The 25383-nt window shown below is 36.6% G+C and overlaps 1 protein-coding gene across 1 annotated transcript in view; it reads right to left on the minus strand.

Annotated features, from left to right (window-relative positions):
* ZFAND3 (zinc finger AN1-type containing 3) overlaps window positions 1-19687 on the minus strand; it is a 293288-nt gene extending 273601 nt beyond the window's left edge. Inside the window, exon 1 of the mRNA XM_036768795.1 lies at window positions 19652-19687. Within this exon, the coding sequence (XP_036624690.1) occupies window positions 19652-19679 (28 nt within the window). The 5' untranslated portion in view covers window positions 19680-19687. The remainder of the gene's footprint in view (window positions 1-19651) is intronic.
* Between the last annotated feature and the right edge of the window lie 5696 nt (window positions 19688-25383).

The following is a 25383-nucleotide window of genomic DNA, read 5'->3' on the forward strand; positions in this document are numbered from 1 at the left end:
GCAGTGCGGCTACAGCCCCAGGGGGCAGCGGAAGTGGGGCAGCTACAGAACTACAGCTGCAGTTGCTTCTGGCCCCAGGCCCACCTGGTGGGAGGAATTAAGTGGCAGATCATAGCAGAAGTACACAGCCTGCTGAAGATCTAAGTCCACTCCGGGTTGGGGGTTCTTCGGGAAGGAGGAGTGCTGGTGTGGCAGAGCTGGCGCAACCCCCCCCAAGCTTGGAACATAGAACTCTTTAGTCTACAAGCAGTCATACCCCGCTAATAAACTCAAGGGTCAAGTTAGTTGGTTGGGAATATGGCCAGGCAGCGAAAATGCACCCACATTCAGTCTCAGACTTTGGAATCTTTATTTGGTGACAAAGAAGACCAAAACATACAGCCAGAAGAAGTCAACAAAGTCAAAGAGCCTACAACAAAAGCTTCCAAGAAAAACATGAACTGGTCTCAGGCTGTGGAAGAGCTCAAAAAGGATTTGGAAAAGCAAGTTAGAGAAGTAGAGGAAAAATTGGGAAGAGAAATGAGAAGGATGCAAGAAAACCATGAAAAACAAGTCAATGACTTGCTAAAGGAGACCCAAAAAAATGCTGAAAAATACACTGAAGAAAACAACACCTTAAAAAATAGACTAACTCAAATGGCAAAAGAGTTCCACAAAGCCAATGAGGAGAAGAATGCCTTGAAAGGCAGAATTACCCAAGTGGAAAAGGAGGTCCAAAAGACCACTGAAGAAAATACTACCTTAAAAATTAGACTGGAGCAAGTGGAAGCTAGTGACTTGATGAGAAATCAAGATATTATAAAACAGAACCAAAGGAATGAAAAAATGGAAGACAATGTGAAATATCTCATTGGAAAAACCACCGACCAGGAAAATAGATCCAGGAGAGATAATTTAAAAATTATTGGACTACCTGAAGGCCATGATCAAAAAAAGAGCCTAGATATCATCTTTCAAGAAATTATCAAGGAGAACTGCCCTGATATTCTAGAGCCACAGGGCAAAATAGAAATTGAAAGAATCCACCAATCGCCTCCTCAAATAGATCCCAAAAAGAAATCTAGGAATATTGTCGCCAAATTCCAGAGCTCCCAGATCAAGGAAAAAATACTGCAAGCAGCCGGAAAGAAACAATTTGAGTATTGTGGAAACACAATCAGAATAACCCAAGATCTAGCAGCTTCTACATTAAGAGATCAAAGGGCTTGGAATACGATATTCCAGAGGTCAATGGAGCTAGCATTAAAACCAAGAATCACCTACCCAGCAAAACTGAGTATCATGCTCCAAGGCAAAATATGGATTTTCAATAAAACAGAGGACTTTCAAGCTTTCTCAGTGAAAAGACCAGAGCTGAATATAAAATTTGACTTTCAAACATAAGAAATCAAGAGAAGCATGAAAAGATAATCAAGAAAAAGAAATTGCAAGGGACTTACTAAAGTTGAACTGTTTTGTTTACATTCCTACATGGAAAGATGATGTGTATGATTCATAAGACCTCAGTATTAGGGCAGCTGAAGGGAATATTCATTTATATATATCTATACATATACACACACATGTATATGTGAGTGTGTATGTATATATGTATGTGTGTGTGTGTGTATATATATAGATATATATATGTATATATATATATATATATATATATATATATATAGATATAGAGAGAGAGATAGAGAGAGAGAGAGAGAGAGAGAGGAGGGAGGGAGAGAGAGAGAGAGAGGGGTGCCACAGGGTAAGTTGAAGATGAAGGGAAGATATCTAAAAGAAATAAAATAAAAGTAAGGGATGAGAGAGGAATATATTGAGAGAGGGAGAAAGGGAGAGAAAGAATGGGGTAAATTATTTCACATAAAAGTGGCAAGAAAAAGCAGTTCTGTAGGAAGAGAAGAGAAGGCAGGTGAGGGGGAATGAGTGAATCTTGCTCTCATCAGATTTAACCTGAGGAGGGAATACCATACACACTCAATTGGGTATCTTACCCCACAGGAAAGAAGGAGGAAGAAGATAAAAAAGGGGGGATGATAGAAGGGAGGGCAGATGGGGGAGGAGGTAATCAAAAACAAACACTTTTGAAAAGGGACAGGGTCAAGGGAGAAAACTGGATAAAGGGGGATAGGTTAGGAAGGAGCAAAATATAGTGAGTCTTTCACAACATGAGTATTGTGGAAGGGTTATACATAATGATACGCATGTGGCCTATGTTGAATTGCTTGACTTCTTAGGGAGGGTGGGTGGGAAGAGAAGAGGGGAGAGAATTTGGAACTCAAAGTTTTAAAAGATGTTCAAAAACAAAAAAAAAATTTTGGGGCATGCAACTAGAAAATAAGATACACAGGCAATGGGGCGTAGAAATTTATCCTGCCCTACAAGAAGGAAAGGGAAAAGGGGATGGGAGGGGAGTGGGGTGACAGAAGGGAGGGCTGACTGGGGAACAGGGCAACCAGAATATACGCCATCTTGGAGTGGGGGGAAGGGTAGAAATGGGGAGAAAATTTGAAATTCAAATTCTTGTGAAAATCAATGCTGAAAACTAAATATATTAAATAAAAAAAATTTAAAAAAATAAAAATGTAGAATAATTTTTCTCCAATGGCAGAGTGGAGCTGAGCAGAGGGCAAAAGTACTAACAATGTCAGGTGTTCCAGAAACACTAACTCTGTAAATCTCTTATTAACCAAAAGTGAAAGTATTTCTGTTCTGCCACATGAAGCTCAAATAGGAACAAATACATGAAATCTGACCTTTGCATTTTACTTCGAAAGGGCTGCCTTGGTTATAGCTAGTTCTTTCTCCTCTCTTCTGTCCTTTCTCTCTCTGACACATGTTGGTATGGTGCTTCCAATGTCCCCCAATTCTTTATTTCTGAGTCTATACACTAAGTATTCCATATTTTATTTCTATCTAAAACATACACAGACATTCTGGGAAGTTTTAAATAGTGGAGTTAGAGAATGAAACAACAATCCAAATATACAGATTTAAGGGGCAGTGCTAGTTATCTGAATAGTACCTAGTAGCCTCTCAGCTGACAATGATACAACTACATTGGTCAAACACATAGGGAAATACTCATGCATGAACAGGATGTGCCCAGAATATTAGAGAGAGTAATGAAGCTTAGAACAAATTGAAGCTGTTCAACAGCAGCATACTTAAAATATTTATGAATGCATATGAATCAAGTATTTCCTTTCTTTCAAAGACTCTCTCACAGGCAATAGACCTACTTTAGATGCCAGCAGGTAAGTTGTCAGTGATCCTCCAATGCAAAAACTTTAGTTTCCCAAGATGTTTTGTATTCAATTAGAAATGTCTCTGAATGCAATACAGAACCCTTCCCACCCCTCGTCCTCAGAGAACAAATAAAGCAAGCAGTACTGTCAAAAGACAGTTTGTAAATGGTTTCTCAAAAGCCTTTAGCACTAAACCTTAACTGGAACTGCCATTAAGTGATGCACTGGCCTTGCTGACAGACACAGAGAATGTATCAGAGTGAAATAAAAGGTTATCTACACCAGGATCAACCTACCCATTTTTCTCACGTGGTTAGGCAACACTGTCACTACTGATCAAGAGTTTGTTTACTGAGGGTGGAAAAAGTAGCACTAAAACACATACAGTCCAAGAGTAGATGGTCAGACTAACAGAAATAGGTTTCATTCTTCAATCTAGCAATAACTCTAGATTCGGCATCTGCCACCAAGCATACTCTATCACTGATTCCCTTTCTGAGGGAAGCAAATAAATAAAACTCAAGATTGAAATAGAAGGACCTCTTGCCAAAGAAGGAAAGAAAAACAGATTTATAATTGTTGATTTTCAGTTCAACAAAGACAAACTTTGACCTGATGCACATTAAGTTTTTGCAAAGGAAAAAAATGATGTCCCACTACAGTCTTCTAAGAATATTAGTGAATTATATAGTTTTATTTTACAAAGCACTTTGCTGACCAACCACCACATGAGATAGGTAGCGTAAGTACTATTCTCATTTTATACGTTAGAAAAAAGCATCAGAGACTCACATAGAAAGTCACATATTTTGGAAGTGTCAAATCAAGGACATGTACTTAGATCTTCCAAATCTAGTCCAATTCTTTTGTTTTTCTTCAAGGATATCATCCCAGTAGAATTTATCCAGGGAAATGTGGTTTGGTTTTATGGTCTCAAAAACCAACTTTGAGTATGTCAGCTGTTTTCTGAGTATTAGTGAAGATTCTTTGAAAGAGTTACATCTTAGGGGCAGCTAGGTGACACAGTGAGTAGAGCACTAGCCCTGGAGTCAGGAGGACCTAAGTCCAAATGGGATCTCAGACACTTGACACACTTACTAGCTGTGTCACCTTGGGCAAGTCACTTAACCCCAATTACCTTGCCTTCCCCCTTCAGAAAACAAACAAAAAAAAGTTACATCTTGATATTTAAAATCACTATCTATTCAATCCTGGAATAACAGTACTATCTATCTGTCTCTAAAATTCAGGAGGCCTTGTAAGGCATTAACAAGCATTTGTGGCATAGCACTAAAACTATAAATGAACTTTGGGTTTATTATCACTTTTATCATACTGGTACATCCCAGTCCCAAGTACTGAATATTCTTCCAGACAGATAAATAGTTTCTTATTCCTGGAAAGAGCATTTTTAATTGAATCTATACAAGTTTCTCCTGTTCTCTGGAAGATTGATACCTATCAAAGTATTTATGCATTCTATAGATTTTTAGAATGGGATTTGCCTATTATTGCCTGTGTTTGTGCTCTCTGATTACTATATTTTTTTATGTTGTGGTCTGTAAAGGATGTATTTACTATTTCTGCCTTTTTACATTTGTTTGCCAGTTTTCTGTACCCCAATGCATAGTTGGTTTTTGCGAAAGCTCCATGTAGTACTGTGAAATACTTATATTCTTTAGCAGTTTCATTTAGATGTCAAAACTCTCTTAGCTCTAGTTTCTCCAACAATTTGTTCATTTCTATATTGTTCCTTTTCTTTTACTTTTCTGTTAGATTTGTCCAAAGTCAAGACAGGGCCTTTATAATCTTCAGTGACTATTGTATTACTGTATGTCTTCTTAAAATTCTGCTAATTTTTCCTTTACATTGAGAGAATTTAAGTTTAAATACTGATATTGATTTGTTGACAATAGTTCTTTACATTATGATATATTTTCTGTGTTTACCTCTTTTTCTGTGAGGAATGTTTGTTTTTGCTTTGTCTGCAGTATGATCACAACTGCTCTTCTGGAGTTATCTAGTGCATTCTAAATTATTTCCCAACCCTTCATTTTTATCTACAGCAAGAGGCATTTTACTTTTCAAGTATTGTAACTTCCTCCTTGAATCATCAATAAAACACGCAAAGTTTTCAAAAGTCAATGTAAAAAAATTGTAATTTTCAAAGAAACATATATAGAAAATGAATTTTCATCAACCCAAAGCCCTTCTTTCTATAGGCTTCATTTAGAAAACTCTTTTTAATGTTGAGTTTCCTCAAAACCTGGTGCTTCTTGCTACACTGTGACAGATCCAATGTCCATCTCTAAAAAAGGGTTCTTACTGCCTTAATTTAAAGATGTTCAGTAAGGTGCAATTTCTTCCTAAAACAGTTTATGAAAAAGTTTAGAATTCTGAACTCTTCTGTTATTCTAAATTTAGTAGTTCATCTGACCCAGAGCTATGGCAGAACTATTTCTATTACTTGGTATAAATAATTACCTACCACATATCCATCAGATGGGTGAAGTGACAAAAGATTAAAATGGTTAATTGTTGAAGGGGCTGCTGGAGAACAGGATAACACACTGTTGGTTGAGCTATGAATTAATCCAACCACTCAAGGAAACAATTTGAAACTATACTCCAAAATTAACTAAACCATGTAGCACAGCACAAGCACATATCCTAATAAGTAAAAGAAGTGGGAAAATGCAAAAATGTTTCTCAGCAGTAGGTTTGGTTGTAGCAAAGGAAAATAAAAGGGTGCCCATTAACTGGGAAATTGGCTAAAAATATTATGGTATTATGGTGTGTGTGTGTGTGTGTGCACGTGCGCACATATATGTGTGTGTATATGTAGGGTGTATAGGGTATATAAATATATAGGGTAGGTAGGGCAGGTAGGGGGCACAGTGGCAGTGGCTCAGTGGATAGAAAGAACACTGGGCTTGAATCAGGAAGACTCATCTTCCTGAATTCAAATCCAGCCTTAGGAACTTAGTAGCTATGTGACCCTGGGCAAGTCATTTCACACTGTTTGCCTCAGTTCCTCATCTATAAAATCAACTATAGACGGAAATGGCAAACCACTCCAGTATCTTTGCCAAAAAATCCCCTTACACCCCAAAATGGCATCATGAAGTTGGACATGACTGAAACTATACATATATTCAATACATATATGTATGTGTGTATATATGTATATGTACATACATATATACACATAAATATAATGAAATATTATTGTGCCACAACAATGGGACAGATTCAAAGAAACTTGTTATGAGTTATATGAATTGATAAAGAGCAAAGCAAGAAGAACTAGGATAAAAATTTACACAATGACACTAATAATGTAAAGGAAAACAAGTTGAAAAGACTTCAGGATTGTGATCAATGACTTCAGAATAATAATAATAATCATAGCCACAGCTATCATTTACATAGCACTTCTAGTTATGCAAGGCATTTTGCACATATTATCTCATTTGATTCTTACAATAACCCTGAGAGGTAGGTGCTATTCTTATCCCCATTTTGCAGATGTAGAAACTGAGACAGACAGTGCTTAAGGGACCTGCCTGGGGTCACGCAGCTACAAAGTGTTTGAACTCAGGCAGGATTTGAACTCAAATTCTCCCCAAGTATAGGTCCAGTGCTTTTATCCACTGGACCACCTAACGGCACCTAAGAGAAAAGGGATGACAAAGAATCCTTCCCTCATCTTGTAGAGAAATAAAGGATAAGCAGCAAAGAATGAGACATGTTTTCACACAAAGTCAATGTGTTGATTCCTTTTGCTTAATTACACCAGTTACAAGGGAGAGTAGGAAGAGTTGGTGGAAAGTGATTACAAGTATCAATGAAATGCTAAAAAACAGAAGAGAACAAAACTAAATTCATAAAGGGAAACAAGAAGGGCAGTTTTGTTACCACTGTCAATCAGTCAATAAACATTATCATGACTACTTGCTTTTTTACTCTTCATATACTAAAATTTTAATGTATCTTAATGTTTCATAACCAGTCAATAAATACTTATTAAGGGCTACTATGTGCTAGACACTATGCTAAAAGAAAGACAAAAGATGAAGATACTCACTGAGCACATAGTCTAATGGGGGAACAACAAGAAAACAACTACATACAAAGAAGATAGATATATAGATATGTGTGTATGCATATGCATGTACATGTGTTTTATTTATACACACACACACACACAGATTTATATGATTAAACTGAAAATAATCAACAGAGGGAAGGTATTAGCATTAAAGAATCAGGAAAGGCTTCCTGTAGAAGGTAGGATTGTAGCTGAGACTTGAAGGAAACCAGAAAACATCGATAAGGAGGGAGAGAATTCCAGACATGGCAGCCAGCCAGGAAAAATGCCCAGAGTCTGGAGATGGAGTATTTTGTGCAAGGAGGCCAGTGTCACTGGATCAAAGAGTATGTGGGATTGTTCTAGGGGGTGGGGGGAATTGTAAGGTTTAAGAAGACTCAAAAGGGAGAGAAAGGCCAAGTTACGAAGGGCTTTGAATGTAAATCAGAGTATTTTATAGTTGATTCCATGTGATAAGGAAATACTGCACTTTACTAAGTAGGGAGTAAGGGGTGACATAGTCTGACTTGCACTTTACGAAAACTACTTTAGCAGCTGAATGGAGGATGGAGAGGAGTGGAGGGACTTAGAGCACAGGAGAGCCACCAGCAGACTATTGCAGTCCAAGGGATGGTCATAAGGGCCTGCACTAGAGTGGTGGCACTATCAGAGGAAAGAAATAGTAATATGTGAGAAATGTTGCAAATATAAAATCAACAGGCCTTGGTAAAAGATAGTAAGAGTTAGTAAAGAGTTGAGGATGATACCTAGGCTGTAAGCCTGGATGACTTGGGAGGATGGTGGGCCCTTCAACAGTAATATGGAAGTTTTAAAAAGGGGGAGGAATTTGGGGAAAAGATTCAGGAGTGGACATGTTGAGTTTAAAAGGTCTATGATCCATTAAGATGTCCAATAAGCAGCTGGAAATGTGACTCTAGAGTTCAGCAGAGAGATTAAGAGCTATGATTAGAAAAGAGATAAATGAATTCATGGAACTGATTAGATGACCTAGTGAAACAGGATAGAGAGAGAACAAAAGGGGGCCCCAGAGAGCTCTGTGGGACAACCACTGTTAGTGGCCAAAACCTGTACAAATATCCAGCGAAAGATTAAAATTACAAAGAGCACTGTTAGAGGACAACTTGGTGAAACTGGTGAAATAAGTTACACCATCCCCATGATGTGAATATGCTAGGAATATAAAAGTGAACCTTTGGACCCTTATATCTGATGTATCCTCTTGAAACTGTAACTGGACTTTGAACTCAATAAATACATCCATCACAGATTTTTTTTTTAAAATGTCAGCTTCTGGATTGCATAAACATTGAAATCTTGTTATATTTCGTGACAACAGGAGAAAATATTAAGACCACTCTTTTGTATTCATGCTAATAACAATAACTGTAAAGTTCCTGTAGCAAGACATGGCGAGAAGCTGTAACTGGACCACTTACAACCATCCCTTGGAATGAAGGTTGGGAGCTAGAAACTGGAGCAAACTGATAGTCTAATAAAGAGTTTTTATGTTGATACCCTATATGGCCATGAAAAAGAACTGAACTTCAAAAGGCAAACTTCTAAACATAATTGGTCATGTGGGGAAAATGTATAATCTTACATTATAAAGGCAAATAAATATCTTCACCTTTTCCTCTTAAAAAGGACTGATCTTAGACAGTAGCCTATTCTTTCTTAGTCCAAAAGTTAAACCATCTCTTTATTCCCCAGTGACTGCCAGTCCTACTTCAGAGGTGCCATGTTTTATTTAAAACACACTCTCTCTCAGTAACCACTTTGTTCTAATTGGCAAGGCAAAGCTAGGTCCCCAAAGCACACAGCTCGTTACATTCAGTTTGGATTACAAAAACACGATGAAACAAACTGCATCAAAATGTACAAATTAACAGCTCAGGAGTGCACGACACGGACGTGGAATTAGATTGTAATATGGAACAAAATCCACAGGGAGGCTAGGGAACAAATCACTAGTGTCTCTATAAACTATACAAGGTTTCCAAATGAGCAAACACACAAAGCAGAGCACAGGCGTTTTCATAACTCAACCAAATTGCTAAATATGAAGAGAACAGGAAAGGAGACTTTTTTTCAACTATTATGCATATATGTATAAGCAAATAAAGCCACAAACAAGGAAGTTTTAACAAATGAAACCTGAAGGTTCTACTATCTAAATATAACTCATCTTTGCCTTCAGATTTGACAATGGCCAAGCATCATTGCAATTAAGTCATTGTTCCAAATTTTTAAAAATCATTTGTGAAGCAGAAACACAAGGGACCAAATTAGAAATGGTGTTTCAATATGCAGTGCAGGGAGCAAGGTTAATGAGCTTAAAGTTATACAAACAAGATATTCATGGAATAGCAAAGACGTTAAAGAATGGAGATCTCACCAAAGAAACAGAAAATTTACTACACAGATAAGTCCCCTTGCAACAAATCAGCCCTCTTAATAGTATCCCTCTAATTTTTTTTTTCAAATCTTAAGTCAAATAGCCACTGAGCCCCAGGATAAAGTATATAGCCTTATAACCATGTGAACTTTTCACACATGAAAAGTAACAAACTTATTAAAAATTGTTACCGCATTCTCACACACATTTTGTGGTCATACCCAGGTTTACTAACTTCTGCTGCTTCATTTCAGGATGCTATAGATAACTGCTCCTTTCTCACAGCCTTTCCACCCCCTCACAAAATCAAGACACACAACAGTTCTCCAAGCTCTTGCTCCATGATACCTCAGGAACACATTCAGAATGCAACCCACCCTCCCTACATACATATACACATCCCACCCCCACGTGCCCACATACCACCCCCACCACTCCTAGCCTCCACAATTTACGAAGTATTGTTCTATTATTTGCTTTTGTCTTATAAGATCACACACACCACATTCTCACCAGGATATCCCTTTTAGTCCATGCATATCTTTACAACATTAATATTTTTATACTAAAATACTAAAAAATTATTCCAAGCAAAATTATTATTGAAATTAAAGGATTAAGGATAGTTAAAACATAGTGATCCCTTCATTCTAGAACTGATTTTTTAAACAACATATTATTTTTCCCCCAATTAAGTTAAAAAAATTTTTAACAATTTTTTAAAAAAGTTTTGAGCTCCAAATTCTATTCCTCTCCCACCCCACCCGCACCAAAGATGGTAAGCAATCTGATATAGGTTATGTGCAATTCATGTAAAAAATTTCTATACTAGTCATTCTGTACAGGAAGGAAGGAAGGAAGGAAGGAAGGAAGGAAGGAAGGAAGGAAGGAAGGAAGGAAGGAAGAAAGGAAGGAAGAAAGGAGGGAGGGAGGGAAGGTTCAATCGGTATTCAGAATTCAGACAGTACCAGTTCATTCTCTGGAGACAAATAACATTTCACCATAAGTCCTTTGGGATTGCCTTAGATCACCGTATTGCAGAGAATAGCTAAGTCATTCACAATTCTTCATCATACAATATTGCTGTTATTGTGTACAACTGTCTCCTGGTTCTGCTCACTTCACTTTGTTCGTGTAAGTCTTCGTTTTTCTAAAATCATTCTGTTTGTCATTTCTTATAGCACAATAATATTGATTTTATTAAGAAATGACAAAAATGACCAGGACTAGAGCTTTTAAATTATTTTATATATTCAAATATTATGCTTTAATTATACATTAATGACAGCATATACCTGGATATTTTCTAGGAAACAGAATCTGAAGGAAGGACAAATATATATAAACGACATGAAGCTGGGAAGGATACTATTAATTTACCAGATAACAGATTTACCAGACAAATTTTGGAATCCAAAAGGTTCACAACACAACAGAAGGATATGCCAAATCTAAAAAGGTTTAATAAGAATGACTAAGTCCTACACCTAGACTAGAAAAAAACAATTTAAATACAGACCAGAAAAGACCGGACTAGAGAACAGTTCATGTGGAAAAAGACCTAGTCATTTTAGTTCATTGCAAATTTGCTGACTAAACAGTGTAACAGTGTGAATGGGCTGTCAAAAGAGGTAATGGAATCTAAGGCTACATTATGAGAATTATAGTGTTCAAAGATAGAAACAAATAGTTACAACACTGCACTCTAAACTGATTAGACCACTTCTTCGGAAAGGATTGACAAAATGGAATACAATCAAAAAAAGGCACAACTAGTGTGGTAAAGGGACTTGAAACTTTATCAAAGGAAGAAACTCGTCAAGTTAGGGAGAGAGGGGAAGTACAAGATATCAGAACTAGGAAGAACAGAATGGAAAAGTTTTGTCTCTAAATAAATAACTTCCTAGAGATTGTTTTGAAATGGAATGAGCAGTCTACTCAGATAGTAAATTCCTACTAACAGAGGTCCTTCAAGCAAAGGCTAAGTCACCATTTGGCAGTGATTTTACAGATGGTAATTACGTGGTTATAGAGACAGTACTAGATGGCATTTTAGGTCCATTCAAATTTTGAGAATCTGTAATTGATAATGACCCAGACTTTTGACTTTATCATTCATTCAGATTAAGAATTCATCTGAAATTTGTAATTTTAGAATGTTGTCAGAGACCTTCAGAGGTTGTGACCTATCCAGGATCATACAACTAGTGTGTATAAAAAAACAGAACTTGAAGCCAGGTCTCTCTGATTCAAAGGCCAGCAATGTGTCAAATATGCTCACAGCCTCTCAAATTTATAATTAATCTATAATAAAAATGAAACTCCCTTTTCCCAGTTCATCAACCATATCTCTACAACAGCTCAAGCAAGGAGGAAATAAATAAATGCTTTATCTTCATATGGAAGTAACTAAAGTAGATCACAAGATCACAGAATTAGAGCTGTGGTCTAGATGCAGACCAACTTCCTACAGATGAGTAAACAAAGGCCCAAAGAGATAAAATGACTTGCCCAAGGTTGTACCAGTAGCAAGTAGCCGATCTAGGATTTTAATCCAGGTTCTCTGACTCCAAATCCAGAACTTGTTCCACTGTCGCATGCCAGCCACCTTGTAGACCCTTTAACTCTAAGAGGCATTAAGCCACTAGAAACAGCACAGAAGAGTTAGTTATCTGGAACATCAATCTCCCAAAAAAAATCTGGAACAAACTTTATATACCATTTCAGAAAAGGACCCTGGGACTCAGAGGAAGTTCCTCATCCACTGAGCTCACCAAGAAAACCTCACTTAGCCCTTCCAGATAATCAGATTCTTATCTCATGTCCTATATTCATGAGAACTTGAACACGTATCTAACAATATTTGCCTGGTAACTGGCCTCTTAAAAATCTGTCTTTCTGATTTGACTTACATTAAGTCACTGAGAATATTAATAAAGGAATTAAGAGGAGAGAAGCTCTGGAACAACCTTTCAGTCTTTGAAGGGTTATTTAGAGTATACCAACTACTTAAACATAACAGGCAGTTTTCTAACAGAAAGAATAAAGCAAATGGAGGTACCAGAGCTATTCTGAAGGAGGTACAAGAGCTATTGATTTCCTCAGCTTCCCTATTAATGTGCCTACGTAAGCTAAAAGGCACTTTGCTATTCTTGCTATTTATCAGTATTGAAAATGGTTTCTCTTTAGAAAGATCATTATTTTTGACATGATCTACATAACATCTTTTTTTAAAATGCTTCTTTCACCTTGAAAGCGCACTGATTCACTATATAATTTAAAAGCACTAATCAGTAAGTGATCAAACTAATGCGGCAATATCTGGATACTCAGTGCTTACCACAGTCTCATTCTAGAGACCATTTAATACCTGCTCTTAATCACCATTTCATTGGACAGTGGGCAGTTCTTTCTAGGGTATATCACTGAAAATATAGTTAGTTACCAGCCTTCAAACAGAAGTTTCACCTAAGAGAGCGGGTGGCTGAGACTGAAACCAGAAAGAGAGGAAACACTGTAATACACTGTGATGAAAAAAATAAGAGCCACAGAGAATCAAAGAGAGTGGTTGGTTTCCCAATTAAATAATGAATACCAATAGCCATTGGTATTCTGCTTTAGAAATTTCTGAACACACTGCTTCAGAAAAAGAGCATGTGTATCAGTAACCAGGACAAAAGAATTTTATGAAAAGCTACAACAGCATATTCTGATGTTTGGCAAACAGCAATAAGCTGCCTTTATTTAAAGGTAAGTTATTGTGGAAAGGCCCTGCTAGCCTCTACTAATAATTGGTATACTTTTTAAGATGTTGCAGAAAGCCTTTTGCTTTGCTCTACTATTACGTTCACAGAGTGAAGAACATCTCCTGCATTGTAAATAATAATTAGAGAAATGCAAATTTAAAAAAACTCTTGAGGCTCACCTGCTACCCATCAGATTGGCAAAAGTGATTAAAAAAAAGAAAAGAAATACTGGAGTGGCTGTGGAGAAACAGGCACATTACTGGAGTGGCTGTGGAGAAACAGGTACATTAAGGCACTATTGGTAGAGCTATGAATGACACCTGGGACCACTTTAGAGAAACTTGGGAAGCCTGGTATGAACTGATACAGAATGAAGTGAGTAGAATGAGAACAACAGTATTATTATACAATAGCAATACTGTCAAGACAACTTTGATTCCATGATGAAATATGCTACCTACCTCCTGAGAATGAAGCAGGACATATAGGCTGATGGATTCAGGGTACAGACTGAGACTTTTTTTTTTCAAAAATATAACCAACGTGGAAATTAGTTTTGCTTGACTATACATATTTGTTACAAAGGTTTTGCTTTTTTATTTCTTTTTTTCCCAATGAGGCAGAGAAAAATTTTAAAGTAAAATTCAAAAAATATATCATTACCTATACATACCAAGGCATCCAAGCTTATTCTATAGTTTTATATATTGAAACTAGGAAATGTAAATCTTTGAGTTGAGAAGAAACTAAAGAGACATCAAATTATTTACACAAGGCTATTGAGTTACAGGGTTTTTACTTACACTAAAAATTGTTTATTCCTCATAACAGAAATATAAACAAAGCTTGCTTGAGATTTTCATGGGTTTTTTTGCTATTAGCTCCTATTCAACCATAAGTCATTACATATGTAGTATCTCAGTAATTAAAACTAATGTGGGATTATATAAATTATTAAAAACTTTTTAAAATGTTGTATTATTTTTTAAATGACAGCCCAATCCCAGAGAAGAACAAAAAAAAATGTATTTCCCCACTTCTTCTGCAGAATAGGTGTGGAATATCACATATGTAGTCAGAAAGTTAATGTTGGTTGGCTTTACTGTTTTGCTTTCATTTTCAATCTTTAATCTAAAAAATGAATTCCTCATTTTTAATCTTGGATTGATAAAAATATTAACTGCTGGGTAGGAAAAGGCAGAAATTCCAAAATTATGGTAGTTTTAAGACAGAAAAAATCAATAATATAAATAAAATAAAGAACTTGTCTCAAACACTTAATAGCTATGTGACCCTGGGCAAGTCACTTAACCCAGTTTGCCTCAGTTTCTCCATCTGGAAAAAGAAATGGCAAACCACTTTAGTATTCTGCAAAGAAAACCCCAATGGGCTTGTGAAGAGTCTGACATGACTGAAAAACAAGTAACCTAGGAAAATAAAAAAGCAGATTTTTCAATAAACTTTACATTGATTGCTTTTATTTATAAATGGGTTCTTCTGGAGAGCATACTGGAAAATAATTTATTCCCTTTAATACTGTTAAAAATTTTCTTTGAAATTTTGTGCAAAATAAGTTTTTTCTAAGGCAGTATCATGGTAAAGCCAGCCATAGTGCAAATTATTACAAACTTCAATTCAGAGGCACCTGAATTAAAAAGGTTTTATTGTCTTTGTGTATGTTTTAAGTTCTCACACAAAACCATCCCAACAGTTTGAAGAATCCTTGCACAGGCTTCATATGGTTCTTGCCTCTTTTCTAGAATTAATCTTGGTCCTGAGAGAGGTACCCACTAAGGTCCTGAGACAATTTTCCCAAGAAATATATAAAAGTATGATTTTGTAAAGGAGGAGCCGGGGGAAGGGGATTGTGCAAAGTGGGTTGAGAAAGGAAGAGGAAAGAGAAATTAAACAGTGATAGATGGAAAAGAAATATGAAAATTCATTTTTAGGAAAATTAACTAATCTCAGTGGTATCCTACAAGAATATTTATCATCTACTCATTACCTCATAGGAGGAAATAAAATCATGATACTTCAAGAAGTGTTAAAATGATTTATCAACAACTACTTCAGAATTTCTTAGAGAATTTTAGCAAAGAAATATTTTCAGGATAATACTCTAAAACACAAAGTTCTTTGAAGACCCCGCCGCCGCCCCCCCCCACATATGGAAGTGCTATGGAGGTAACCTCCAGATGAAGCCCAGTGGCTTCATCATTTAAAGAGAACAGTTGGCAATCTGGGAACCTCCCATGGTCATGTCCAAGAAGTCAAAAAGCATCTTTCAAGCTCAGGGAGCCAAAGTAGACAACTGATAACTTATACCAGAGAGATATCAACATATCCTAGAATGTGGAAAAAACACAGCCTAGGGGCAATTGGTAAGGCCATTTAAACATGAGTCACAAGTTTCCTTTCAAGCCTGTCTAGGGCTACAGTCATGACAAATTCTTGTTTTCTCCAAGTCAATGGAAGAGCCAGAACTAGACATTCCTCTGTAGGAAATGAGCTGCTGAGGGAAACTAGTTGCTGGGGTTCCATTTCCCATTCTTTTAAAAAACAACCAAGCTTGCTTACCCTCTTTTGTTCCTTTTATTGTACTCTTCCTCTCCAAGTAACCCACAGAAATACCAGGCACCAATGATAACAAAAGAAAATGACTGGATGTGGTACTTACTTTAGGGATGTGTTTTCATATTACATCCAAAAAAAAAGTCTTATCCTTTCCTTCCTCCCTGCTCAAAGTGAGCCTGACAAGTTAGTCACTTGTGTTCCTGCAATGGTCTAGCCTAGCCCATTATCTTAAAAAGAACAGTGCAAACATTTTTCACTCCACATTTCACTTGCTATTAACCAAAAATATTACATACAAACTATGTATTTCTACTATATAAATTTATTTCCAAAAGAAAATTCACAGATCTCACTAATCCACACTGTCATGTGAAGTTTTTGAGCAACTTTCCACTTTACCTTAATTTAACAACACACATTTAAAGTATTTCAAATCATTATCAGTAGTTTGGAGTTTGACAAAAGTAACCTTCATACTTTGTACTGTTCTCTACTATAGTGTTTCAGAATTAATTATGATTTTTCCTACTGTTTACCCTGATGAACTCACCTAATTAGACTTTCAAGTTCACTACTGTTCTTTCTCTCCCCAGCTTTCTAAATTCAAGAGAACGGAGCTGGCACTTGTGTGTGTATAGGGAAGACATATTGAATTCCCCCCTCTAGACTTAAGATAACTCCCTTAAAATTCTAAACAACAAAGACTTCAAGGAAAACCTGAGGAGTCAACAAGTACCATAAAACTTCCAAGAGTATAAAGATCTGAGGCCTAAAGAGGAAACAAGAAACAACCAAACCAAAAGAAGAAAAAAAAAAGAAATCCAAACTATAAGAGTTTTTTTAAAAAAACCTGAATTCAAAATTTTTGACCTGTTTCAATAATGACCAACACTAATTAATTGTAATTTTGAGAATTTATAGCAGATTAAATTATTCAAAAGCAATTGATAAAAGCCAAGCTCATAGAAGTAAGGAACAGTGTCTTAGAAAACACGTCTACCAGAAAACACAAAGTATCAACATAAAAAATATATACAAAGTTAAAATCTATTATCAGTGAAAAACCATTTATTTACATTTGTAACTCTTTGTGTTCAGGTTCCAAAAAATATAATTACACTTATGTGAAACATCAGGAACTGAGTAACTATTGTGTCTGGTGTGAAAGTTAGCAAAATAATTTTTCTTTAGGAAATGATAATAAACCACTTTAAAATTCTCAAAATTTTAGCAGGTTTAAAGTGTCAACTTTTACTATACTCATCATGGTATATTGTGTTCAACAATTTTCCACTCATAGCTGACTTTTCATGGCTCCATCTGGAGTTTTCTTGGCAAAGATCCTGGAAATGTTTCCCATTTCCTTCTCCAGCTCATTTTTATGGATCAGGAAATTGAGGCAAACAGGGTTAAGTGACTTGCCCAGGATCACAAAGCTATAAGTCTCTGAAGCCACATTTGAACTAAGGTCTTCCTGACTCCAAGCCCAGCACTCTACCCACTGTGCCACCTAGCTGCGCCTTGGTATATTATCAAACTTCTAATGAAACATTCTTCATGACTCCTCTGCACTACCTGATATGATGACCACCTTCTCTTCCTCGACACTCTCTTCTCACTTCATTTTTGGGGCACCACTCTTTCCTGGTTCTCCTCTTACCTATTAGAGTGTTCCTTTGCTCCTTCTCAGTCTCCTTTGATCAATCCTCATTCAGATAACACCATATCTAATGATAGGTATCCCACAGGGCTCTCTGCTGGGTCCTCTTTTCTTCTCCTCTTCCTCAAATCTATCTATCCAGCACTAACCTCTCTTCTGACCTCTAGTCTCATATTTCTAATTGCCTTTCAGAAATCCCAAACTATATGTCCAGTAGACATTTTACACTCCGTATATCCAAAACTGAGTTCATTATCTTTGACTCAAATCATCCCTGCTTCCAAACTTTCCTATTATCGTTGAAGGCACCACCATCTTGAGTCTCTCAGCATCTCAACCTAGGTGTCATTTTTCTATTCCTCCCTATCTCTCACCCCCCACCCCTATACCCAATCTGTGGCCAATGTCTGTCACTTTCACCTTTGTAACATTTCTCTACTACTCCCTCTTCTCTTCGATACTGCTACCATCCTGGTGCAAACCCTCATCAACTCATGCCTGGACTATTGCAATAGCGTACTGGTAGATCCATCTACCTCAAATCTCTCTCTACTCTGATCCATCCTCCATTCAGCCACCAAAATGATTTTCCTATAGTGTTACTCCCCTACTCAACAAACTCCATTGACTCCCTAACTCCTCCAGATCAAATACAAAATTCTCTGGCATTCAAAGCCCTTCACAACCTAGCTCCCTCTTACCTTTCTACTTTTTTTGTACCTTGCTCTCCCTGCACTATGTGCTTCAATCCAGTAATACTAGCCTCCTAGCTGTTCCACAAACAAGGCACTCCATCTCTCAGCTCCAGTAATTTTCTTTGGCTGCCCTCCATACCTGGAATGCTTTCCTTCCACATCTCCACCTCCTGGGTCCCAGGCTTCCCCCAAGTCCCAATCAAAATCATCTACAGGAAACCTTTCTCAACCTCTCTTAATACCAGGGTCTTCTCTCTTTCAATTTTATCCTTTTATCCCCATTAGAATGTGAGCCTTGAAGGCATGAACTATCTTTTTGCCTTTTTCGAATCCCCCAACACTTAGCATAGTGCCTGAGCACAAAGTAGATGCTTAATAAAGAATTACTGATTAACTGACTTCTAGAGGTTCAACGTTTACAGTGGAATACTGAGATTATTTTCTTACAGAGAATCCAACAGAATACAATTAAAAGTGAAAATGAAGTGGCAGAAGAAGGAAATTAATTTCAGTCCAATGAGACTCTCTCAGGTTAAGAACATTGGATATGAAGGCCTTCTTGGTGACAGAGACTCACAGTCCAAAAAGTCAAACTCTCAGAATTTTAGAATTTAAAGGAACCTTAAAGAATATCTTACCCAATTCCCCACCTTTTTTTAATAAATGAGGAAAATGACCCGGAGAAGGGAAATCATACAACACAATAAAGTCAGTGGAAAGTCTACTCCTTTAAATTCGATTCGAACAGCTATGGGAAGTATATTTCATCATGGTGTTTATTCTCAAATTTGAAACATCAAAGTCGTGTAGATTACAAAATCATTTACATTGAGTTGTTATGAGGGAAGACAACATTCCTCATTAAGGGGATAATTATTTGAACCAGGATGAAGGACAGAAAATATTACCATATTAAAACTAGAGTTTTACAGCTGAAGGTCATATCAGACATCTGCAAACTCTACTGAGTAAAACTCGATTGGTCCATGTACACAAGAGGATCTTATGTTCTACATATTGTAGACTGTTTCAACAATACTAAGCAAATAAATGAAGCACCAAAGTGAGGAGAATCTGATTTCACAGAAACACTAAGAAAACAAAACCCCATGCACATGCCCCAAGGAGGTGCCAACCATATGATTTAGATTGTCTAACAACAACAAAATTAAAAAAAAACAAACAACCAAAAAAAAAAAACAACCAAAAAATCTCTTACTGCACTTACCAGCAAAGCATTTGGAACAGAGATTCATAGTCTTGCTGGACCTGGGGCAAAAAAAAAAGAAAAAAAGAAAAGAGCTAAAAATTCAGTATCATTCTAAACAATATACAAGAATTTTTGAAGGGCAGGTATGCAAAATATTTACTGGCCAAGCATCTGGGCTAATAAACAAAAAAACGAATCACTAGTCAGGGCAAAGGAAAACTTTTTATTTTCCTTTTTTTCCCCCCTCCCAGACTTGTTACTCAATCCTTTTCTAAAGCATAACTAACTAGTAGCCTAATTAGCTAAGGATTCAAAGACATCAAATAGGACAAGAGTCTGCTTGATTATCACAATAGCTGTTTTCCGTACTTAGAAACCACAAATATCACAACTGTGACCCACAAGGAAAAATAACCTTTATACAAATACAAGCCTCTAAAAGACACAGGAAAGGTAAAGATACTCACGGGATTCAGAATTTCTCGCTTCTGCTTTCTACATGTATTTATTCATTTGCCAAACAACAGAACTTTCCCCTCTACAAAACAGCTGAATCTACACCTTTCTCTCCATTTCAAAGTTTTATCATAGAACTACTGCCATTTCTTTCTTCTGGACATCCTCTCTCTTCTCTTGAAAAGTTACTTTCCATCTCCACAACTTTGAATGTGTCATGACTCTACACCATGATCCCATCTCCTGCCCTTCTCTATCCCAATTAGATCAAATACAATGCTTTCCGAACTCTCAATCTAAGTGCCTAACTGTTCTAATTCTCAGTCTAAGGAATGATGGTCTTCTTGTGACCTGTTCTTTCTTATTACTCTTTCTAAATGGGGGGTGGTGGGGGAGGAGAGCCAGGGGTGGGGCGGTGCCAAAGCTAGCCCTCAGGTCTAATCAGATCTCAGATTTAGAACTTAGAAATCAACTAATCTAATGCCTTCATTTTATAAATGAAACAGGGACTGGGGTCTAGCAGCCCAGAATGTAACCCATACAGGACATACAGGTGGTAAAGAACGGAGTTAAGAATTCAAACTTAGTCCCCAGATTAAACGTTCATCATTCTCTTTCACTATACCATGTGAACTCTCCCCAACCTTCTTCTTGGCTGACCACTCAACAGGCAAAATTCACCTTATAACTGTACATGCATTAATATGGAAAAAAATAAATATAAAACTTACTTTAATAGAAAAATTAAACATGCAGTTATGTTATTCTTCAAATAAACACAGTTATTGCCACATTATATCCTTTCCATAAATTTGACTTAAAAAATTTAAAACCTCCATCTTCCAGGAAGTTATCCCTAAATTAACCCCACCTCAGTCCCTAAAAAATACACACAATACCAGACCTACTCTCCCTATCCACATAATTCATGATACAAATTAATGAATGAATAAAGCATCTGTTAAGTGCTTACTATGTACAAAGCACTGTGCTAAACAATAAGGATAGGGGGAAAAAAAAGACAATCCCTGTAGAAATAGAGATATGACACATAAGTAAGGCTTCAGCTCCAAGTCAAATGGAAAGTTCCCATGGTCCTTTTTTGGTGTCCTTGAGTCATTTCAGTTGTGCTGGACTCTTCATAACCCCATCCTTTCCTTGGCAAAGACATTGGAATGGTTTTCCATTTCCTTCTCCAGCTCATTTTACTGATCACGACTGAGGCAAACAGGGTTAAGTGACTTGCCTAGGGTCATACAGCTAGTAATTGTCTGAGGCTAGATTTGTACTCAGGGAGACAAGGTTTCCTGACTGGAGGCCTGGCACTCTATCCAAGGAACTGCCTAAAAGACCAAGGACTGTAAGAGACTGATTACAGACTTCTTAAGAATGACTAAAACAGGGGCAGCTAGTGAGGAGAGCACTGGTCCTGAGGTCAGGAGGACTCGAGTTCAAATCAGACCTCAGACACTTGACACATGTTCCAGCTGTGTTACTTTGGGCAAGTCACTTAACCCCAATTGTTCTGCCAAAAACAAAATGAATGAATGAGTGAATAGATAGATAGATAGATAGATAGATAGATAGATAGATAAAAGAATGACTAAAACAGAAACAGGAGAACTAGGTTTATCTGAATCCAGACTTTTTCCTTGATGAATATCCTGTACTTCCCTATGAATGTCTTTCTTCTCCTAGGGCTAAGGAAACCTCCTTTAGTTAACCAATAAACAAGCAGTATCTAATTTTGTTCCAATTGTGAACCTGCAGTCCCTAGCGAGAAAAGGTCAGGCACTGTCACCATGGGATATTCACTCTAAGCCACAAAATTCTGCCCCACCATACTGTTTACCAGACCTAAACCATAACATTAGAACTGTGATAATAAAAAGTTCACATTTTTATTGTCTATCTCATATTTATGTTTCTACCTCTATAAAGCAATCCTTTAGTAGTTTGATTGGTATGTCTGTGAATAAATTAAGTACTAGTGCCACTTTTATTATATTGGTTCAACCTATTCCCACAAACAATTACTATTTCCCCAATTATTTAAAATTGTCTTTATTTGTGTAAAGAGAGTTTTATAATTATATTCATATAATTCCTATGTAGGTAGATTTCCAAATGTATTTTATACAGTTTGCAGCTTTTTAAATGGAATTTCTCTTTCTATATCTTTCTTCTGGGTTTTGCTGGTGATATACAAATATACTAATGATTTGTGTAAGTTTCTATTTTATATCATTCAACTTTGCTCAAGTTGTTAATTATTTCAACTAATTTTTCAGTTGACTCTCCAGGATACTAGAAGTAAACCATCATAGCAAAATCAATATTTTGTTTCCTCTTGTAAGCTCCTTGAAGGCAATGACTATCTTTTGTCTCTTTTTGTATCCCTAAAACTGAGGGTGCCTGGCACCTAGTAGGTGCTTAATAAATATTTGATTGACTCTTTGGCTATGCTTATTCCCTCAATTTAGTTTTCTTGTCTTATTATAGCTAGAATTTCTAGCAAATAATAAAAGTAATCATGGATATCTTTGCTTTATACCTGACCTCAGTAGAAAGGCCTCTAGTTTATCCTCATACTACATATTGTGCTGGCTCTTGGTTTTAGATAGATAATATTTATTAAATTAAGGAAAGAACCATTTGTTTTTATGCTTTCAAGTGTTTTTAATAGGAATATATATTATAGCTTACCAAAAGCTATTTCTGCATCTATAGATATAATCATAATTTTTGTTGCTGTTATTAATATGGTCAATTATGTCTCTTAATACTGAACCAATCCTTCATTTCTAGTATAAATCCAGTCAAAGTGCATAATCTTTGTGATATGTTGCAGTAGTCTCCTTGTTAATACTTAAAATGTCCTGAGATTCATTTTGGATACTGCTCTATAAGCTTCTTTCTCTGTTTTGATTCTCCCTGGTTTAAGTATCAAAGACCATATCTTTACCATAAAAAGGAATTTGATAGGATCTCTTTTTCTATTTTTAAAATAACTTTTGTAATATTGGTATTAATGCTTCTTTAAAATGTTTAATAGGGGCAGCTAGGTGGCACAGTGAGTAGAGGACCTGAGTTAAATCCACTTGACACACTTACTAGCTGTGTGACCTTGGACAAGTCATTTAACCCCAATTGCCCTGCCTTCCCCCCTCAAGAAAAAAGTTTAATAGAGTTCACTTGTAAATCCATCTGATTTTGGTTTTTCTCTCCTTTTGGGAACTCATTCATGGTTTGGTCCCTGGGTATTTAAGCTCTTGTTCTGTTCATCTGGGGCTTTTATATTTTGTAAATATTTAACCATTTCCTTTACATTGTCAGTTTAATTAGCATATAAATAGGCCAAAAATGCTAAGATTTCCCATTATTTCTTCTTTATTTGGTAATAATTCACCTTTCATTTTTCACAATAGTAGTTTTGTTTTCCTCCTTTTTAAAAATCAAATTAATCAATAGTTTATGTATTTTATTACTTTTCAAAACCACCTCCTGGTTTTATTGATTCATTGGGGTTTTTGCTTTCAATTCTGTACATCTCTTCTCTGACTTTCTGGGTTTGTACCTTGTGTTTAATTTTTATAACTGAAACAGATTAGGTACACAATATATAGAAGCAAACAAGACAGAAGCCTAGTGTCTGAAAAGCCCGAAGAGTCCAGAGCTACTGAGGTAAGAATTCACTATTCAATAAAAGCCATTGGAAAAATGCTAAATCGATCTTATGCTGTATTATCAGTATAAGCTCCAAATGGATACATGACTTAGATGTAAAGGATGACATCATAAACAAATTAGGCATAAGGAAGAAATTACCTGTCAGATTTATGGATAGGGAAAGAGTAGACCTAGAAGGGATATATAACATCACGGACAATAAAAAGGGCAATTTTGACTACATATTAGTAAGTTCTCACACAAACAAAACCAATATAGCTAAAATTCAAAGAGAAGCAAGTAAATAATCAAGTTATCGTGGTCATGCATAGATTGTATACTGTGTTCCAGTTTCCTAAAAATTCTGTGGCATCAAAAGGTACCATGTGGAATTAAGAAAGGATACTATGTCCCAATTGCATTCCCCTAGTGTTGGGGACTTCATTTCACATACGTAAATAGAAAGAAATTTTATTATTGTTCAGTCATTTTCAGTTGTGTCCAACTCTTCATAACCCCATTTGGGGTTTTCTTGGCAAAGATATTGGAGTGATTTGCCATTTCCTTCTCTAGCTCATTTTACTGATGAGGAAGAACTGAGGCAAACAGGGTTAAGTAAGTTGCCCAGAGTCACACAACAGTTAAGTGTCTGAGGCCAGATATGAACTCATGACGATGAGTTTTCCTGACTCCAGGCTCGGCACTCTACTGACCATGCCAACCTAGCAGCCTTAGAAATACCTACACACAGATCAATAACCCACTTATACAGATAGATGAGATATAAATACAACTAGCCAAAAATTTCATTCTTCTAATGCCAAGTTATTCCACAAATCTCTCCATTCTCCACTGTGGCAGAAGTTATGAGGAATTCCCAAATACTGAGTCAGCTTCCTGTTAACTTGGGAGAAGAAACTCTTTACTTCACCCTGACTGCCACCCCCTCAGCAGCAAACTGCTAGCTCCATGTCAGTTCTATGGGAACCCTATGAGAAACCAAAAGTTGGCAAATGGTTCCCAAGAGAAGGAGATTTTTCTTGTTGCTAGGATAGCTTGAGAAGCAGGCTCTGATGTAGTCCTTGTCTCTTGTCCAAGCATTACCAAAGAGAGTCAGAGGGAACTGACAGACCTACCACTTTTCTTGTTCCCTTGTTCCAAAAGCCATAGTGAGGAGTAGGCAGAGGGAATTCAAGTCAACTTGTATTTATCACCAAATGCCACAGTGTTAACACCTGAATTTCACCCCCCCAAAAATGGCACAATTGAATTTCCCACATTATCCCCTTAATCTCACAAACATTATCTATATGTACGTATATGAGAAGGAAACAAGCATTTGCTGAGTGTTTATTGTGTGTCAGGTACTACTTTGCAAGGACCTGGGAATACAAATACAAACAAAAAGAAAGTCCATGCCTCTGAAGAAGCTTCCATTCTAAAGGGGGAAGATAATACATAAAAGAGGTACATTTGTAAGATATGTTCACTCCATACCCAGGAGAGTTAGAGAAGAGGAACCCAAAATTATAGTGAGGCCTATAGTTTGATTACTAAGGAGATTAAGTTTGTCACAGACAGGGACCATGAATGTCACTGTTCTGCACAGTGCCAAAAAAGATCCG

Source organism: Trichosurus vulpecula, chromosome 7, assembly GCF_011100635.1.
Source record: "Trichosurus vulpecula isolate mTriVul1 chromosome 7, mTriVul1.pri, whole genome shotgun sequence".
In the NCBI taxonomy this organism is placed as follows: Eukaryota; Metazoa; Chordata; class Mammalia; order Diprotodontia; family Phalangeridae; genus Trichosurus; species Trichosurus vulpecula.